Here is an 18728-nt window from a genome sequence, read left to right as displayed (position 1 = left end):
GAGGCTCTGTTTGTGTTGGTTGCAAGCAGAGGCTCAGAGGTCCTTCAGTAGGCAAAAGAGGTCCTCCTGTCAGGGGCACTGCAGGGCGACCTGTAGGGCTTTCCCAGACATATTGTTACAATGACCGAGTGGTTGAGTATTATGTGCTGATGATTGGTGAAGGGCGCTGGGGCGCAGCCGGGCACATTGAGAGGGCGCGACCACTGGCGACGCGACGACGCGTAAAGTTCCCGGTCTCGTCCACAACCACTTGTGCAGCCTGTCATCGGCAAAAGGGATGAAACGGAGAGACCCTGGCTGGCTGTCTCTCTGGCTGACGAAGGCTCTTGAGACGTCAGTGTGAGCACACTCCAGGCCTGTACCTGCGTCTCCGAATGCGGGCCGACGGATCCAGACCTAGCGCGCACTGGCGGCGTGGCTCGATTGAACGTGACAGCGTGTCTGGGAGCCGCATCCGAGAAGCCTCGTGATTTTGTGTGGCCAGCGCATGTGGCTCTGGTGGACCGCCCATGGTCTGAGACGCGGTGACGCGCTGTCCCTATGACGGCATAACGGGTGTTCGGCGAAGCACAAAGAAGGCGTCTAGAAACCGCTTATGAAAGGTTGTGAAAGGGTGGTGCTGGGTTCCGGGCCTCGATGCGCAGGGATGTGGAGAGTGAAGCAGCGAATGGGTTCGGCTTCCGCAGCTTCTAGTCCCCCAGGACCTTCCTCACACACGCGCGACAGCTTATGTTATCAGGCACGGATGCCAGGCTTGTCGACGACTCTTTGAGACACTGGGTCGGCGAGGCGGATGCACGATTGGCTGTTTCACGCTGAATTGTGGGCTTGACAGCTCTGTCCTGTTCCATCCCCTTTCAGACGCCGTCCAAGAGTCATCCCAGAGAAGCAATGTGCAATTGCTTCACTTCCAGTTGGCTGTGCTTGCTATACGTACCGAAGGGCCACGTACTGGGACTGGGTGCCCTTCTGGCCCGTCCGTTGCCCCGTGGATCATGGAGGACACGGCCAAGGTAGACGTCAGTATCATGAGTTACTGGAGGACCATGACTTCAGAAGTTAAATATATATGTCCCAGCTATCGGTCCACTGTCACAAGTACCGACACTTCTGTTGCACCGCTACCATACAAAGCCGCGTTTGTGAATCTTAAAGTCTCACACATAGTCTCACTTCTACCCACTCTTAAGCACACCTGCACCGATCCGAACACCGTCCCATAACACAATCAACACTATCACATCCACATCGACATCCAAATCCAGCAATATGTTGTTCGCCATCTCCAGACCCAAAGTCTCTGGTGAGGGTCAGCCCGGTGATGGTGGTCGTAAGTCATTCCCAAAAGTATGGTTGTGAAGTTCCGTTGCTGACTGCCACAACAGGCAAGCCGCTACTCTCCTCCGACAAATGAAAGAAAGGCTGCGCCTTCTCAACCAATCAACCATCACCACCACCAATCTCCAGCATCTCGGGCACGCCATGCGTTTTGTTTCGAAAACCGATTTCGCATTCATCACCACGATCGAGAAAAAAAAGCAACTCAGCATGTTACAGTGCAACAGCGTCGCTTTTGTCGCGCAACCCGGCAGTCGTTCCCCTGGCCCCCAGCTACCCTGTTAGCCGGTCCAAGATGCACCATCGTCAAGATGCGACTGCGAGGCGCAGCACCGCTGCGTCGACCGATTGGGAGAATGCTGCCACGGGCTGTGTTTTTACTCCGGTGAACAATACTGGCACAAGAGTCATCGAAAACACGACCAAGGCGACTTGGAGGTCCCGGGGCTGCTACTTATCGATGCGGCCAAATCGCGAAGATGCCTGGAGTTTGCCTTGAGTGCGCCGTGTCCGCAGTGTGGCTTTGGGGTGCGGCTGTGCAGCACATGTGCTCACCTCTTCACCAGCCTAACTAGGCACCAAACATCGGTTCACCATTTACGGGCCCCCAATGGCCACTTTTCTGCCTGGAAATACTGCCCTGGCCCGTAAATCGAGTCCCTCACCGTGGCTCTGCTGGTGAAGGGCGGTGACTAAAGGAGTCACCTTCGGGGTAGACAGGGCTTTTAGCCTTCTAGAAGGACGCTAGAACGAGTTGCAGCCTGGTTGTCGCCTTGTTCGTCAGGATACACCCAATGAGCATTTCCATTTCACTTTTAGTGGCGCAGTCATGCTTCTTTTGACAGTCAATTCAATCACCGGAGCGGATTAATCTCGACGGTTTCTGCGTCATAGCCTGAAAGAAGGCAGTCATTGCCTGTTCCTGGACGGGATCTGAGGCTACGACAGGCCTCAGGATGTAGATACTTATACAATGAAAGCGCCTCTGAGGTGTGAGACATCACAAACCACAATCCAACCTTGAAATCTGCCTGCATATCACATACGAACCACAGCCCGCAACCTCCAGCAACATCTGTCTATTAAGACACACCACCCAAAACACATACGCTACCATCACACCCACCACTACCACCACCACCATGAGACTGCTTGAACTGAACAACGACCTCACCTACTCCGAGCCCCAACCCCGCGACGGTGGAGCCCCGAACCCAAGCGCAAGATCATCACCCTCAATGTCTCTTTTCAAGGCACCAAAGGATGGCTCGCAACCTCGTGACGGAGGTTAAGGACCTTGGAGTCGACTTCAGTATGTATAATACTTCGTACTCTGCACCATGCTCAACCTACTAACAAGACTCAGATCATATCTCCAAACCTTCACTCAGCTGAATGATGCGACCCCATCCTACCATCTCCTCCAAACGGAGTCGGATCGGTTTAAAGGACTCCTACACCCACAGCTCCTACACAAGCTCCTCTCGACTTTAGCCGCAAACGACTACCACTACCGCATCTTCTTTTCGGTACCTCAATTTATCCCCCTGAGGACGACCTGCTACATTATTCTGTACTTTCAGCTGCATCTTAGGCGCTTGGGACTTTTCGTTTTGTGTATAACAAGAGACTGTATGATGGACATGATAGCGATATGTTTTCTGGGATTTTAGAAGGCGTTCTGATAGAATAGGAGCAATCCCATAGCAATGGTCATCGCTTAGGCGCCTTTTGGGCAGGGCGGATGAGCATTGCATTGAAGCTTTATCGGACTTGATCCTATAAGGCATGTATCATAGTAGATAATGGGAGGCACAGTAGCATAGCCATAACAATTGTAGATCATAAAGTTTGGCAAAACTATACATCATTGAATATGACGTGTCGCGGATGTGATTGAGGTATTAGAAAATGAGTTAAAGTTGATGGGATCGTTGAAGAAGAAGATGGATGGGGCGTTCGCATTCGCGTATCTGTAACTTACCCCACGCTGCCGCCTATCCTAAGCCTTGGCATAGATAATGAGATTACATGTGTTGATGCGTCTGCATGCTTGCTTGTTCTCCCCGTGGGTGCGAGGATGATATATGTGAGCGCGTGCGTCGCAAGCAAGCCTCAAGGCAACTCTCAAATCTTTCTTCGCGACGCCTGACCATCCCCTCACAGTCTGTCAGATTTCGTCGTTGGACTCGAAGATGACGTTCTCCCGCCCATAGTGCTTCGATTTGCGGACCCCGCAGCAGGAACTAGACGTTAGTCACAGAAACCCAAAAACAGAGTCACGCACGCGCAAACATGGAGATTTTCACGGCTCAGAAAGCAACGTGCCGCCTAGTCGACCAGAAAGAGCACCATCGGCGCGTTGTGCCCAGGCGCGAGTAGACTACTGGTGCTTAATCACGATGGTGTTCAGGGAAACACGATTCCTTCTGGCGCGCAAGACGGAGCACAGTCCTTGAAAGTCTTGTCCTTGCGCCTGGCTTGCTGCTCGCGGAGGAGCCAAGAGCACGGTCAATATAAGAAGGGTTGTGACTGCCATCGCGTCATCACTTCGGCTTTTGTTGAATCTCCCTTACTTTGACGATTCGCTTCCAAGTAAACGCCGCGACTTCATCCTCGTTTGCGCCGACGCACACGCTTCTACAGAAGTAGCCTACTACCAATCGTACTCTCAAAGCTCTAATCAACACCAATTCGCGCAAGATGACCACTCGACCGAACGAATACCAGCGCGTTGCCTCGCACGGGCGCGGAGGTGCTGGTAGGTTCCTATTTTCCTTTAGATCTTGAATCGCAAGTCCATAATGCTTGGGTGATGATTAGCTGGGCCTGGATATCTTTGCAGCGCACGCAGGCGCGCAAAGACTACAACATGCAGTCAAGCAGTCGACAACCCTCGTGAAGCGCTTTACAATCCTTCACCAGTTTCTGCTTCTGAGCCATCACTAACGTTCCAAGGCAACATCGCAAAGGATGACCCTACCAACTACCCAAAGCCCGAGGACCTTGTCACTCCAACACTCAAGTCGAACACATACACCACCGGCCGAGGTGGCACTGGAAACATGGCGAAGAACGACCCCGAACGCCCTGAGCTTGCGCGCGCTGCTCAAGATGTCGACAGTAAACCGCACCCAGAGCCTCAAGGCCCCAAACACTACGGTCGTGGAGGTGCCGCCAATATCATCGGCGACGGACAGCCTGCGCAACGAAAGAGCGCCGAGGCTAAGCGCAAGAGCGAGGAATCTAAGCGCGAGGACAACGGAAAGGGCCTGCTTGGCAAAGGCAAGGACTTGTTGAACAAGTTGGGCAAGAAATAAGCCTGATTAAGCTAATGGTCGGCAATATGATGCTACATTGAAGGCACCTGGCTTAACGATCTGCCCTGTAACATATGATGGGTCTCTTGGTTTCTTTATACGGTTCATGATATCCCAGGAAGCGCAAGGCTTTTAATTGGCGGGCGGGAGGAGTTGGTGGCATATCTTCTTATAATCCGGACGATTGTCTAACCTGGCATAGTGTTATTCAATTGCTTGATTACCTCGTCGATCGTTATGCTTGATTTGCTAAATCTTCTGTGCGGATGGCTGCTATGCCATTCTTTCGAGAAGGCACTTTGGCTCGTGACATTACATCCTACTGCCTGGACTTTCGTTGATGCTACGCAGGATGTTGGAAAGGGTCTGAGAGCAGCGCACCATCACCTGAGTTGATTACATCACTCTTACATGACTTTTACCGTTGACATTCCAAAGTGGCGTACTACTGTTTGCTTTTCTCACAATCGTTAGCCCTTTCGGCATTCTGTCATCTCGCAACCCGTGCAATGCTTTGATAGGACAGCGCCGCTTATTACTACCGGAAGGTCCATAAAGGGTCTTCGGCAACAAGCAAGCGTCATGCGCGGGGATTTACGACATCCACCCGCAGCGGGGCCCTCATCCTCGCACGGTTACATCAAAACATCGCCATCCGCGTGTAGTACGCATTTGATCTCAAGTTTTCTTCAGTATTATCGCCACGCAAGCCCAAACGAAACGTTTCCCGAATATATGACATCCAATTGCCGAGATCAGCACACGCACATACGAGCCGTCGCTGCAAACGTGAAACAAGAACAACCCATTCCAGTCGCGCTCAACTCCGGTTCCCGATGGCTTGGTAAGCTATCAACGCAGTCCGTCGCTTATACATCACCTGGTAGGGTCCTGCCGTTATGGAGAGTCGTCCGATCGCCATGCTGTGGCTGCAGCTAATGCCTCACGGCTCACATGAGTTGCACGCTTTGGTGGGGTGTAAGAAAGTGACGTAGAAAGGTCAACATAATCCAACCATTGGGAAAGATAGTCGAGAAAGATACTGATCATGGAGTTTCCGGGATTATTATATCATACATGGAAGAGATCGAAAAAAGCGCAGTACGCGAGACAGTTCGCATAGAGCACCTTTACTCTCACACACCCTCCCGAGGTCCTCTGTATGCATAGCATCGGTCCTATACCAGCTCCAGGAACACTCCCGCTCCACACCGTCCATACGTAGATAAGTGACCCGGTGAGCGGCGATAGACCCGCCCGGCATGCGCTCTTTTCCGAGAGCATGAGCCTTGGAATCTTGGGGATGATGACACCCACTCCACCACACCGTATATGCATAGGCAATATGGTTCGTTCAGCCTGCAACAAGTACGCCTTGCTCCACGACGTGGTCTGTCACTATTGGTCTGGAAGAATCGTTATGCAGCCTTCAACTTTCACACCGTTTTCTTTTTGTTAGCCGAATATGTCATTCGGCTTATGGTTGGCTGAGTATCGGCTTGTGTGTTAAAGTTGCGGCGCGTCCCGCTGTTGTAGCCTTACTGGCTCTATATACCTTCCGGTTTTTCGCAATTCCTTGCTGTTGCGTATACTTGTCCTTCACTACTAGTATAACAGCAGATCAGTTATCATTCATTGTAATATGTCAAGTACTACCACGACGGAGACGGAAACTTACGTGGATACCTGGGTTCACTACCACGATGGTGGTGTACCCGGTCGGAGGCCAGTCCTCAAAGGCACCGCTGCCAAAGAAACGTTCAATGAACTACCCAAGATCGACTTCCAACGTATATACTCAGACAACCTGGATGATAGAAAGGAACTAGCGAGAGAGGTGGGCGCCGCGTGTCGAGACATTGGTTTCTTCTACGCAGTGAACCATGGAGTGGATAATGACATATTGGAAGGCACTTTCGAAGCGTTGAAGGAGTACTTTGCGCTACCAAAAGACATCAAGATGGAGACTCATAACCAAAAGACGGAGAAGTTCAGAGGTTACGAAGCGTTTCTAGAAGGAAAACTCGACCCAAGTACACGAGGAGGTAGCGTCTTCACTGACTCCATACACCGAACCGTGCATATCTCTAATAACAATATCTAGATCTCAAAGAAGGTTTCCTGATGGGCGAAGACTTCACCGACGAAGAGCAACTCTCTCTCGTCTCCTCTCTACCCCCTTCCCCACAAACCCCACGCAATCAATGGCCCACCCACCCCTCAGTCTGCTTCTGGCGCCCCGCAATCTACCGCTACTACAAAGCCATGTTCGAATTCAGCAAACGAATGCTCCACATCTTTGCCCTCGCTCTTGACCTCCCCGAAGATTACTTCGACACCATCACAACGCATCCCATGACCAACGTGCGCGCCGTCCACTACCCACCACAAGAGCGACAGAGCGACGTTGGAATTGGCGCCCACACAGACTTTTGTTGGTTCACGCTCGTCTGCCAATCCAAAACCGCCTACCCGGCCCTCGAAGTGCTAAACGGAAACGGCATCTGGGTCCCCGTACACCCACAACCCAACACTTTTGTTGTCAACATTGCCGATTTCCTCAAATTGGTTACGGGCGGTTCGTGGCAGAGTACTGTGCATAGAGTGAGGAATATCGGGGGTGAGGAGAGGTATAGCATGCCTTTTTCTTTAGCCCCAATGAAGATGCAAAGGTTAGCGTTGTGCCACATTTGAGAGAGGAGGGGGTGCGGTATGATGAGTTTGGTGTTGGGGAGTATTTCCAGAAGAGGTTGGATATTGATCGGAGGACGCATTTGGATAGAGACGAGAAGGAGGAGACGGAGAAGAAAGAGGACAAAAGGCCGACGGTGGAAAGGAAGGATAGTGGGCTTTGAGAATGCGGGCATATTTTTTGGCGGGGGGATAATGCGTCAATTTGTAAAGTGAATTTCGGCCTCAAGATATCCATAAACTAGTTTTTGCTTGAGAGATACTATGCTTCGTGAATCCATATAGATAGCCACGCTATCAAGCATGGCCATTTCGCCTCTTCGCTTCCTCCAACGCCATACGTAGTCGTTCTTCCTTTGCCGTGTCCTCACTACCTTGCCCCGTCTTCCTCTGCACCAACTCCATAATCTCAGTCTCATCACTATCAAGCACACTCACTCTCCTTTCATACTCCTCTACCAATCCTTTCTCAGCTTCTTCCTTCTCAACCTCCAACTCTCGTATACGTTCTGCATCTGCATCATCAGCCTTCACCTGCGCAATCTCAGCATCGATGTCGGCATTGTTGGATTCAACCTCCAGCGCATTGAAGAGGGAGAGAAGAGCCTTGGATGAAGTTTTCAGGGCTCTGAGTGTCGATTGTGCTTGTATGAGAACATCCGGGTCACCGGTGCCATCCTCAAGATCCTTGATGACTGCAATGACGTAGTCGATTTCTTTTTGCTCATCGCTCACCGCATCAACGACGACTCCCTCAGTAATCTGAAGAAGTTCGCTAATACGTTCAGCCTTCTCACGCTTAGCTTCGAAAATAGCTTGTTTCTCCGCATTCTCGAATTGCTTCTCAACGGCCTTCATCTGACTGATGTTGCCGGCGGCGTAAAGAGGTTGCGTCTCGGTTTTCTTGTAGCGTCTATCGCGCTCTGCAACAAGCTGTACGACACTGTCGTGTCTCTTCTCGATCCGCTCGTGGATATCTCTTAGAAGCTCGAAGCAGTCTTTCGTACTTGGATCATCCGTCTCCTTGAAGCTCTTGAGTCCTCTCACAGAGGATTGCAGAAGATGCTTAGCTTCCACGTACAGATCCATGAGGGATTTGATCTCGGCATGTAGGCCATTGAAAATTGGATCGAATACGGTGTCCACGTAACTCTCGTATTCGTCCTTGTCTTCTTGTGCTTTGAGCTCGCCCTCTTTCTGCTTGAATTCTTCCTCGAGCTGATTCATCTCCGCGTACGAGATCTCATTGTTGTTAAACAGGTCGTCGTTATGCTCCTCGTTCTCTTCTTGACGCTTGCGGCGGGCGTCGTCCTTCTTACGCCGGTTCAGCGATGTTGACTTTTCCCATGTCTTCGTAAGGTCTTCGGTGTTGCTGGATTTTGATCCAATATCCGCGAGCTTAGTTCTGAGATCTTGTATCCGGCGATTCGAAGAGTCAGAATTGATCTGCTTCGGCAACAGACCCTTGAGCACCTGGTTCGGATCTCCCTTTGACGGTGTAGCGGCAGACGCTGGGCGGCGTGGAGTTAGAGTCAATGGCGCGGGCAAGGGAATATCTGCTTCGCTACTGGAAGGCCGAGGAGCAGGCGACTGTGCAGTCGGTTGATGAGCTCCAAAGAAGATCTCATCATGGCCCTTGCTGTTGCTACGTCCCGATGGTGAAGCCACACCTGGAGTATTGGAGAAAGGCATCGTTTGTCTGTGCCTCAATTGAGGAGGGTCAATGGATATGCTAGCAGGTGGAACGTATGCCTTGTATTGAGGTTGCATCGGCTCCTCAGGCAGAGATTGAACTGGCGTTTTGTTTGTATCGTCGTCAATAGAGCTTGTCGGAGTCAGAATTGTCGTTGATACTACCGAGGGAGGTGGCTTCGGAGGGCCCTGATAGTTTTCAATAGGCGGCATCGTACTTTGACGTGCCAAGATAGGTCTGCCACCAGGACTATATTCATAATCGTCCTCATATGCAGACCCCTGCGGTACTTGTATGTTCAGATCCTGTCTCTTGGTGGATATGTTTGAAGTTGCAACTTGCTCTGTTTGGTGTGACGTCTCTGGCTCTACTGGAAGCGTTTGCGTTGAGGCGTCGAAAAAGTTGATTGTCCTCATGCTAGACTCCACCTTCATGAATGCCTTGAAAATCTTGATTTTCTCTTCAACTTGCGGTGCTGCTGCCTCACTACGAAGCATGGTTACGTATCGCTCTAATGAGCCGACATACCACGGGTCGATATCCGAGATAAGATCGGCAGGGGTGGCTTTTGGCAATTCTCTCGACTTTTCAGCTTCAAGTTGACGCTTCAACTCAGCGACGAGATTGTCACGCTCTTCAATATTGTGTTCCTTCCCTTCCACATCTTCTTTCAGTCTTTCAATCGTCATGTTCTTCTCCTTTACTAAAGCCTCGGAGTTGACAGTGGCTTGGTCTGCGGCGGTTCTCACAGTCTCAATCTGTGCACGTAAAACGATCATCTGGCTCGCACTATGCGTTTTGTTGGCTTGATACTCAGATAAAAGTTTTTGATTGTCAGCCTCCAGCGCTTCAATCTTCGCGTGTAGTTCAGCCCTTTCCCGTTCTGCATCTGCGCGTAGCTGGTGGATAATGTCATCCTTCTCTTTTAACTCCACAGTATAGTCATAGCTAAAGGATCCAGCGTCGTTAGACTCATTGGTAGTTCGTGACTCGAAATGATGCTTGGGCTGTGTCGGTGTGTGTTGTGATGTATTATACCCGCTCTCGGCTGAGACAAACCCTGTCGTCAATGCAGCAAGTTGATAGGGAGGCTTCGCACCCTGTATGGGTCTTGGCGTAGTTCTCAGGGGTGCGACGATGGCATCTTCTACAACGAACCCTTGGTCAGACGACTGCGAGTCTTGACGTAGGGCAAGACTTGTCGTCACAGACGGCGGTGTGGGTGTATAGCCTTCATCCCACTCACTTGAACTCACATGTGCGGGACGTACTGCAGGACTGGGAAAACTATGTGTCGAGGGAGGAGATGGGACGTGAGCAGGCAACTCAACGCTTTCTGGCTGGGTAGTGTCGCTTTTCTTTTCCTCTTTCTTTACCCCAAATAATTCTTCGTCGTCGATTTCCTCACTGCCACCTAAATGTTCCCAATCAGAAGGTGCACCCGCGGCCAGAACACTGAACCTTGACTTGTCATCGCGAGGTGGAGGCGATACGGGTAGTTTGGGTGCGGGGGGTTTTGGTGAGGACGTCTTGTTCTCTGCGCGTTGTGCGTAGAGATTGGCCAGGGCTATGGAACTCACGGAGTCGGTGCGTCCAGATACAGGTTGATAACCAGATGCAGAACTCACACTCGGACGATTAGATATGGGAGACACAGGTTGACTCGGCGGGCTTGGCTGATGGTAGAAGTTCGGCGTAGCGGTTTCAATTCGATTGGATGGCTTTGGTTCTTGAATCCCTTGGTTCGGCATTTGAGCGTACTGCCGTCCTAAGAACGAGTCTTGTGCTTGGTATCCTGATTGCGGGGGCTGCTGCTGAGGCTCATAGGTCTGTGGTACGCTATGTTGATAAGTAGACTCGGGTGCTGGAGATGCGGACTGCCACGGTCTCTGCAGGTGCGGATCTGATGGAGATGGTTGACCATGATGTTCATACACTGAATGTCCATACTGTTGCTGTACTAGTTGTTGCTGCGATTGCGCCTGTGGGTATATCGGTTGTCCGACCGGCTGTTGCGAAGCTGGTATTGCACCCCAAAATGACCTTGATACTGATGCTGCTGCTGCTGCGGCGGCGGCGGGTATTGGCCTGACGGTTGCTGTGACTGATGAGGTGTCTGCGATTGTGGCGGGTATTGATCAGAGTTGGGGTGTCCATATTGAGGTTGGTGGTGCTCTGGATGTTGCACACTCTGTTGGCCATGTCGAGGAGGCAGAGGCGGCGCTTGCTGCTGGGCATTATGATATCCCTGTGCGTACTGTGGTTGCTGCCACGTAGGAGCTACTGGCGGAGGAGGAACGTATGCACTGGGTGCTGGGAGAGGTGGCTGTGTGTATGCCGGCTGCTGCTCATTCGGGCTGACAGCAGTGGAGGGTTGATGTGGTCCAGCTGATGGCGCATTCGTGTATGAGCTGACCTGGCCTGCACCATAGATGGAGCTGGGCCTTCCTCCTTGTGAAGATGGGAAGTATGAACCTCCCGGTGTGGCTGAAGGCGGCGGAGGGGCTGCATTATGATATGGCTGTTGTGGTGTCCCTTGTACTGGGTATCCTCCCTGTTGCGCATGAGGCGCGTACCCGGTATTCGGTTGCGATTGTTGCGACCAATTCTGCGTGCTTTGCTGCTGCTGCTGCTGCTGCTGTTGTTGTTGTTCTTGCCGTTGGACTGCCGCTGCGAAGCCATAGGGTTTGGGTGGAGGTGGAGGAGGCTGGTCCTGATGTGGTGGAGGGAGATGATACGATTGATGCTGCGCACCTGGCATAGTACCATACGTGCCCGGATTGTACCCTCTTGTCCCTTGTTGTTGCGATTGATTCCATGGGTTCGACGTATGCGTCGGCGTTGGCGCAGCCCATTGGCCGTGGGCTTGAGGAGCAGGTGCTTGATATCCCTGAGAAGCTTCGCCATCAAGTCAGCGCCTCGCTCTGGATCTATAATAAATGTTGCATCACATACCTCCATATCCGGGGGGCGGTGGTGGCACTGGTGGAGGAGCGGTCTGCTGGCCCGTGAAGCTCGTCGTGCTTCCTGGCCGCTGGTAGCCTGGTGTTTGCCCGTAGTTCTGCATCGCGAATACGCGCTTCTCAAACAACCCGCTCAATATCTACGTGTAGCGATGGATAGCGGATCGTGTTCGCTGGGAGCGCGGGCTCGGGTTTCCAACTGAAGTGCCTGTGTGTATTAATAGGCTCTCCAGAAGTGTGACATGCACATGTACAGCAAGCGCTGGGTTTAGATCACGAAGGCAATTGTGATGAATCGTATGACATTGATGCAAGTAGTAAGTACAAGAAGTTGATACCGAAATACATCAAGCAGTGCCTCGTCCATGCGGCACAAGGCTGAATGCTCGAGTCCAGGTGCGCAGAAAGTGGAATGGTGCCACAGCCACGCGGTGATCTGCATGCGGTTCGTCCCCGCTTCGCCTTGCCCCATGTGACTTGGGCCTTCTCTTTGCCAAAACAACTCGCATTCGTGTCCAAACATCAGTATACATTAACAAATGAAACCGAGTATATTCTCGACTTCGGATCGGGCTTGTTACAGGCCTCATGCGTAAATGAAACAGTCAATCTTATTCAAGTTGTACGCTTCCGTCTCTGATCCGCGATATGCGTAAGGACATACTCCACGTCCATCGCAATCGCTTCCAGTGTTTCCTTTTGCTGGACACCCTTCGGAGCCTTACGTGTCATGCCTCCCGCCGTACTCAAAGTCATCTGCAGCACGTCAGCATACATCGACTAGTGTCAGACATGTAAAGCCTACCATATCCCAACGATGACGGTCGCTGTGGGCAGACTTTGCCTGTTGCGCAACATCTTCACCGATGCCTGCTCCTCTCGGAGCGCCAATGAGCCTCTCCAACGAGACGTAGGTGCCTTCTGTCAGCTTCTTCCCCTGGTGCTGCTTCGGATTTGCATTAGGTGTTGATCCAGACCCTGCGATGGAGGGGAAATGGTAGCATTGTGAGGATCCTTTCGTCTTCATCCGACTCCTCTCTTGCACAATCTTGACATCGCCAAATGATGCATAATCAAGCGGTAGCTGAACAGTAAAGGATTTAGAGAGCTCAGAGGGACTATGCGACCGGTAGGTGTTTGCAGTGACGATTAACACATGGAACACGCGGTCTTGTAGTAAGCTGAGTCCAGCGACCTTGGGCATTGTATGAAACATTTGAGATACTACAGTACTTTAGCAACAGCTCAGACAGACATATGACTTTCCGAATGGGGAACCTACTAAACATCTCCACGTTATGAATCTCCTCACGGTGACCTGACTGTTGTACAGCTTTCAATAGCTCTTCATGATCCCACTTCAACAGCTCAACGGCGTCGAAAACGCTCGGCGTATAGATAGCTTCATTGCGACCGTGGTCTTTCGCCAGCAAGTCACCCAACTCGGAAAAGTTGACATGGGTGTCGCTATGGGTAGAAGTTCTGACTGCCCATTTGGCTTGATTCAGATCTTTGACGCGCTTCTCAACCGAGACTGGAACAGGAATTGCATCGTTACTCTCTGTAGCGTTCAATGGGGGCATCATCACATGTCCACTCTCCGGGCTCCAGGTCCCGCGATTCTCAAAACCTTCATCGAAGTCGATTCCCCGTACTTCGCTAAAGAGGTTGTCGAGGAATTGAACGAAGCTTACATTGTGATCTGAGGCAGCATTATCGTATGTCGGATGATAAGGCAAATCGAGTTTCTTCAAAGGCTTCAAGTTGAGGTATTGGCTTTTTAACGCTGCTGTAGTAGTGGAATTAGTATTACTTGGTTTAGCATTAGTATCAGCATCCTGTCCCAAGTTATACTGAGGTTGCAATGGCTTGGATTGCACAGGATCCCTAGCATTGGCAGGTTCTGCCATGCTTGTAGCGGAGCGGAAGTCTTGGAAACCTGCAGCGGACTACAATAGGCGACCGAAGCGGGTCCGTTGCAGTCGTTTGGCGAATGACAGGAGAAGTGCGTCAAATGCCTAGACCGCTGAGATGCAAAGAATCGTGTGGTACAGGGAATAAGTGCCGCGGCTACCAGCACACAGATCAGTATCAGCTCACCCCACTCGAGGCAATTTCTTACGTACTTGACCAGGTAAGCCACAGGCTTGCACAAGGAACACTTATGCGGTTGGCACGAACTGTGTGTGGTGCGAACGTAGTGACTAATCGGTCATACACCACATGGACATGTACGGGCGATGGTCTGGAACAGACTAGATTATATGGGCCGTGTACACAGGAATTGTTGTTTGTAATGTAGATGCAATTTGGTAGATGCCAAGCAGAGATTTGATGGAAGACGTAACAATAGAAGATGAAGTTGTGACACTGAAACGGGGATCGACGAGGGTATGTGTGGCCTTGATTGGCTCGTGCCTAGTTGTGCGATATGCAAGCTAGGAAGCAGCAAGTGTTCGCTTTGAACTGCATGCCACCTAGACGGAATACGAGGACTTTATTGTAAGCAATTCGGAACGATGGTATGTATTCGGTCTCACGTTCTGGGACATACGAGCCTACAGTGTGCAAGTTTCTGGTACAGTACCCGGATAGCAGGCAAGCTATCAAGTATGGCAGAATACAACGTGGACAATGCCATCTTATGTGCTCATGATTCAGAATTGGAGTTACATTGAACAACAGGCAGTTAGTGCTGCACTCAACATACGTTCAAGTGGAATTATCCGGTGGTGCCGAATGCTCAAAGGTATGCGTGGGATTGGCACAGGAGTCTAAACATCCTCAGAGGGAACAGATCTGCCCTCCTCTGACTTAAGTGTGCCATCACCATTGGAAGATCAAGAGAGCATACCAATGCGAGCGGATATTCTGTTTTGCATGTCGATCCAGAAAAGCCGGTTGCCGACTCCGCGGTTGTCCTGCTGTCAGTAGGTATTTACGCTCCGCGGACGTCAAGCTGATAACACAGTTGCTCCTCGGAGCTCACAGCCAACGCCTGCAGGGCCCTCGTTCGCCGTTCCCGTTCGGCAATGGCAGGATTCTGTACCGGAGGTCTGGTTCAGCTGTGGCCTCAACTAACTCTCACCGGCACTTCGTTACGAAGAGGCAAAAGCAAGGGTACATGCGTCATGCAGGTGCTGTGGAGTAATCAGGTCGCAGCTGCCTGCTGATGCTAGAAATCACGCAACAATAGGAAATCAACTGTTTCATCATGATGGTTTCGTGCAAAAATCTCTCTCGTGTTCCTTTGGGGTGTGAGTGGACCCGCTGGCATATAAGCCGCTGTCCGTGGTGTATAGACAGGGGCCCTTGTGATCTATACCGAATCCGAGCACGGTGTCGAACCACCTGCACGTGATTTATTTTCTATCGAATTGAATCCCTGTCATGTGGTGCCGGATCAGCATGCCAGATCTTCGATGTTGACGGACATGGATAAACCTCTCAAGATCCACATAACACGCCACGCCAAGCGCACAATCTCGATGTCGCTCGGGCCAAACAACCGAAGGAGGGTCCACCCTAGTATGACTTTTGCTGCAGTGACAAGCTAGTTGCTGCCTCTCCGTTGGGCGCCATTGAACCCGCCTTGCGCAGACATTATGACCGCCTCATACAGCGTGCGGACTTGTTCATCAAGCAAGGCTGCCTAGCTGTCACACTACATGATGTAGTCGATGAAATGGTCCAGATCATCGTCGCAGCTGACTTTCCAGCCCCCATGTGTACAAGAGAAATTGTCAAGCACGCAGTGTTGTTCAAGCGAAAAGATCTAGATTTCCTATATACAAACTCCGCGTACTCCTGGAACCGCCCATATACCCGCCATGCAGCAGTTCCGTGTATTCTCACGGCATATACCATGGGAGCTAAACTTCCAACCCTTCTACTCTAACATGGCGGGTCCTCCGCATGCAGGCAACATCCGTCCGAACGGCGTAGGCATTGCGCATCTAGAAGGGCCCATCATCCAGCTGCCAACTCCTCAATCAGTCAGGCAGGGATCATCCTCCGTATAATCACTCGGTAATCGAAAGGTCGACTGGTTGCGTTTGGGTATCATCTCGAAATGGCAAAGAACATATGAAAACGTAAAGCGTCTCCGCGTATGCTTACTGGGCTGATGTGCGATACACGCATGCCAATCGTGGCTTTACTGGGGTTGCGCAGCGATACAGCTGTTGGCCGCATGCTGACCACTGGAACGAGCCGTGTGTAATGCTCATACCATATCGTTTACTGTAACGTTGGTATAAATTCAAAAAATCAAGGCGAAGCTTCGGTCTCCATCACGTCGTCATCCACTGCTCTCGACGCCAGCTCTCCTGCTCTCACGAGGACGGCGAGTGACCCCTGCGTTCGATAATCATGGGGGTTATGTGAGAGGTGGGGTGAAGGCATCTGTGGCATCGGTCGATCCAATGGAGAGGCTAGTGGACCCATTGTAGGCACTGGTTGGGAAGCATGCGCATCGTCTTGCTTGGGTCTACAGGTAATGTCTGCGCCGAATAAACTGTGAAAGGATATCCCGTAGACCCTTGGGTGCTGTGACCGCTCTCGGATGATAGTGTCGTGTCCTCGTGGCTGAGAGGAGGAAGACGCGCAGGTTCTCGCGGAGTCCTGCGAGAAAGCATATCGATAGGCGCTTGATAGTGGGTTGAATGGGGATAAGAAGGCGGTGCTGTAGATGTGATTTTCTGGTGAAGATCCAGGTTGTACGCAGAAGGTTGATGATATGGGTTGGCATCGAAAGGAATCCTTGGGTCCCGAATAGGGTTGGGCGCGGATGGATCAAAGGCTCCGTCTCTTTGCAAGCCATTGATACGTGGAGACGCGGAAGTAGGGGAGAATTGCTCGCCTGAGCGCGGGGAGTTGAAGCCAGAAAGGGAACGGTTAGCCGGTGACGTTGAGTTTGAGGAATAGACTGGACCGGCAGGGAGTCGTGAAGGGCCAACGGGCTGGGCTGGATCGGATTTCTGCTGTACTGTTGTCTGGGCGTCTGACTGGATAGTACTTAATCTTCGGTTTGTGGCTTGATCGTTCTGTTCGTAGCTGCCTCGTGCTGAAGTGCTGGGCTCGGATTCTAGCTTCGAACGTTTGCCTTCTGCACATGTCAATACGCTGCGGCGCGGTAAATTGAGGGTTGTAAACAGACCTTTGGTGGGCACTGAGTGTTTCGCCTTGAAGTCTTCGAGATACTTTTGATAGGCCTCATAATTTGGCGTCTTCTTGTACTCAGCTAACTCCGCGTAGTACTTCTCTTTCGCACCATTGGCCTGTCGTTCGCAACCTTCGCGTTCCTCGGCGGGCAACACTTGCCATTTCTCGCCTACCACCTTGGCGATCTCAGTGAAGGAAAGATCTTGTCCCTTTAGTGACTCTCGCACCTCTACTAAAAATTAGTTGTGTTCATGTTGCACAAAGACAAAACTCACGGTTAGAGAAGATGACGTAGGCCGATGGCGGGCGTTCTGGGGCATGCTCGTCGGGCTATGCCATATTAGCAAGATTGCATGACATGGTAGAAGTTGGAATATGGGCTACCTTGGGATGCCGCCGGTATTTTCGCTTGGCCCCTGTGCCACCCGGCGCAGGGTTGGTAGAGTCTGGCTGCTTGGTTTTGCCCTCTGGTCCTGAGTCGTCACTGCGATATGAGCCGGCAGTACTTCCAGCTCGTGTAAGACTGATGGGTAGGGGCCGATCAGAAGACTGTCCGCGCGATTCGGCAATGGCCCGTTGAAGTTTCTACACAGAGTTTAGTTGTTGGCAAGGCCAAAGGGGAAAGGAAAACAACCTACCCGACGATGTCCAAGCTTGACGTTCAGGGAACTTCTACATAGCAGTAAGCACAAGTCGAGGCAGGTACGAGTAGGGTATGTGCGCACAAGTCGGATTCTGTAATGTCGAGCACAGTCTCCCAAGTGTCGAAGCCTTCGGCCGTGAACACTTCGTGGTATTGGGACAGTCCCAATCGCGCGAGACGTTCTCTCAAGTCGCTCATGTAGGAGGGCGTGGGTGCGACCGCTGGGTGGTGTGGTGTAGCGACCAACTATCGAAATGGGCTGGCCGAAGAGGGTTCGATATGTTTGGAATTATTAAAGCACTAGTGGCAATGGGCTGGGATCGAGCGTGATCGATAGGACTCGAGTATGGCGGAACTAGTGTACAGGGATAAAATAGGAAATGGTCGCGTCGTGGCCCAGGCTATGTGATTGGTGCAGCACGACGAGTGTGGCGGATCGACTCTTAACGAAAATCCGCGTAAGGGTCAAAGTGTTGCAGGGCGCTGGGCGCAGAGAAGAGCAAGTTGAAGGAGTCGTCAACGACTAAGATGCATCCATAAGTGGTGGCGCCTAACGTTAGGTTTGGGGTAGGTGGGTCCCGGACCGATCAGCAGAATTCTGTGATTATGCTGTGGTAGGGGTAGGGAGAGTCTCGGCTATTGTAGCAGTAAAGACGGCGGACGCAGCCTAGTAGAGGCGCAACCAGGACAACGGCTGTCGATAGTCAGCAAGCGGCCGGATCTCATTTGGCGCGTCCCAAGCGGTGCTGCGCGCTGAGCAGAGTCGCACGAGGCCTGGGTTGCGGTGAGAGTGGGCAATTCTGGGCGAGGGCGGTGCAGGCCCAGGGAGAGAGAACAGGGCTAGTAGTAAGGATTCGGCGCAATCATGGCGGGCGTTGCAATTGGCGCAGGAGACGAGTCAGAGAGAGCGGGTGTGA

General features: G+C 51.7%; 4 protein-coding genes across 4 annotated transcripts; 2 read left to right on the top strand and 2 right to left on the bottom strand.

The window, feature by feature from the left end:
* Positions 1-4041: 4041 nt before the first annotated feature.
* Positions 4042-4658, top strand: ALTATR162_LOCUS8173 (uncharacterized protein; the record flags this gene model as incomplete). The annotated part of the gene is made up of 2 exons (XM_043315803.1): positions 4042-4099; positions 4297-4658. 2 exons carry the CDS (start codon positions 4042-4044, stop codon positions 4656-4658), a joined length of 420 nt encoding a protein of 139 aa, XP_043171738.1.
* Positions 4659-6300: 1642 nt separating this feature from the next.
* Positions 6301-7513, top strand: ALTATR162_LOCUS8172 (uncharacterized protein; the record flags this gene model as incomplete). The annotated part of the gene is made up of 3 exons (XM_043315802.1): positions 6301-6703; positions 6763-7240; positions 7312-7513. The coding sequence occupies 3 exons, from the start codon at positions 6301-6303 to the stop codon at positions 7511-7513; spliced, it is 1083 nt and encodes a 360-aa protein (XP_043171737.1).
* A 133-nt stretch (positions 7514-7646) lies between these two features.
* On the bottom strand, positions 7647-12109 carry ALTATR162_LOCUS8171 (uncharacterized protein; the record flags this gene model as incomplete). Its single annotated transcript, XM_043315801.1, has 3 exons — positions 7647-11085; positions 11136-11940; positions 11998-12109. The coding sequence occupies 3 exons, from the start codon at positions 12107-12109 to the stop codon at positions 7647-7649; spliced, it is 4356 nt and encodes a 1451-aa protein (XP_043171736.1).
* Positions 12110-12620: 511 nt separating this feature from the next.
* On the bottom strand, positions 12621-18009 carry ALTATR162_LOCUS8170 (uncharacterized protein; the record flags this gene model as incomplete). The annotated part of the gene is made up of 11 exons (XM_043315800.1): positions 12621-12761; positions 12811-13229; positions 13288-13794; positions 14058-14075; positions 14132-14250; positions 16461-17112; positions 17164-17397; positions 17444-17498; positions 17553-17753; positions 17807-17840; positions 17894-18009. 11 exons carry the CDS (start codon positions 18007-18009, stop codon positions 12621-12623), a joined length of 2496 nt encoding a protein of 831 aa, XP_043171735.1.
* Between the last annotated feature and the right edge of the window lie 719 nt (positions 18010-18728).

The sequence above is a fragment of the Alternaria atra genome, assembly GCF_907166805.1.
Source record: "Alternaria atra isolate CS162 genome assembly, contig: 28, whole genome shotgun sequence".
NCBI lineage: Eukaryota > Fungi > Ascomycota > Dothideomycetes > Pleosporales > Pleosporaceae > Alternaria > Alternaria atra.
The sequence above is the reverse complement of the archived record's forward strand: the minus strand, read 5'-3'. Positions and strand labels throughout refer to the sequence as shown.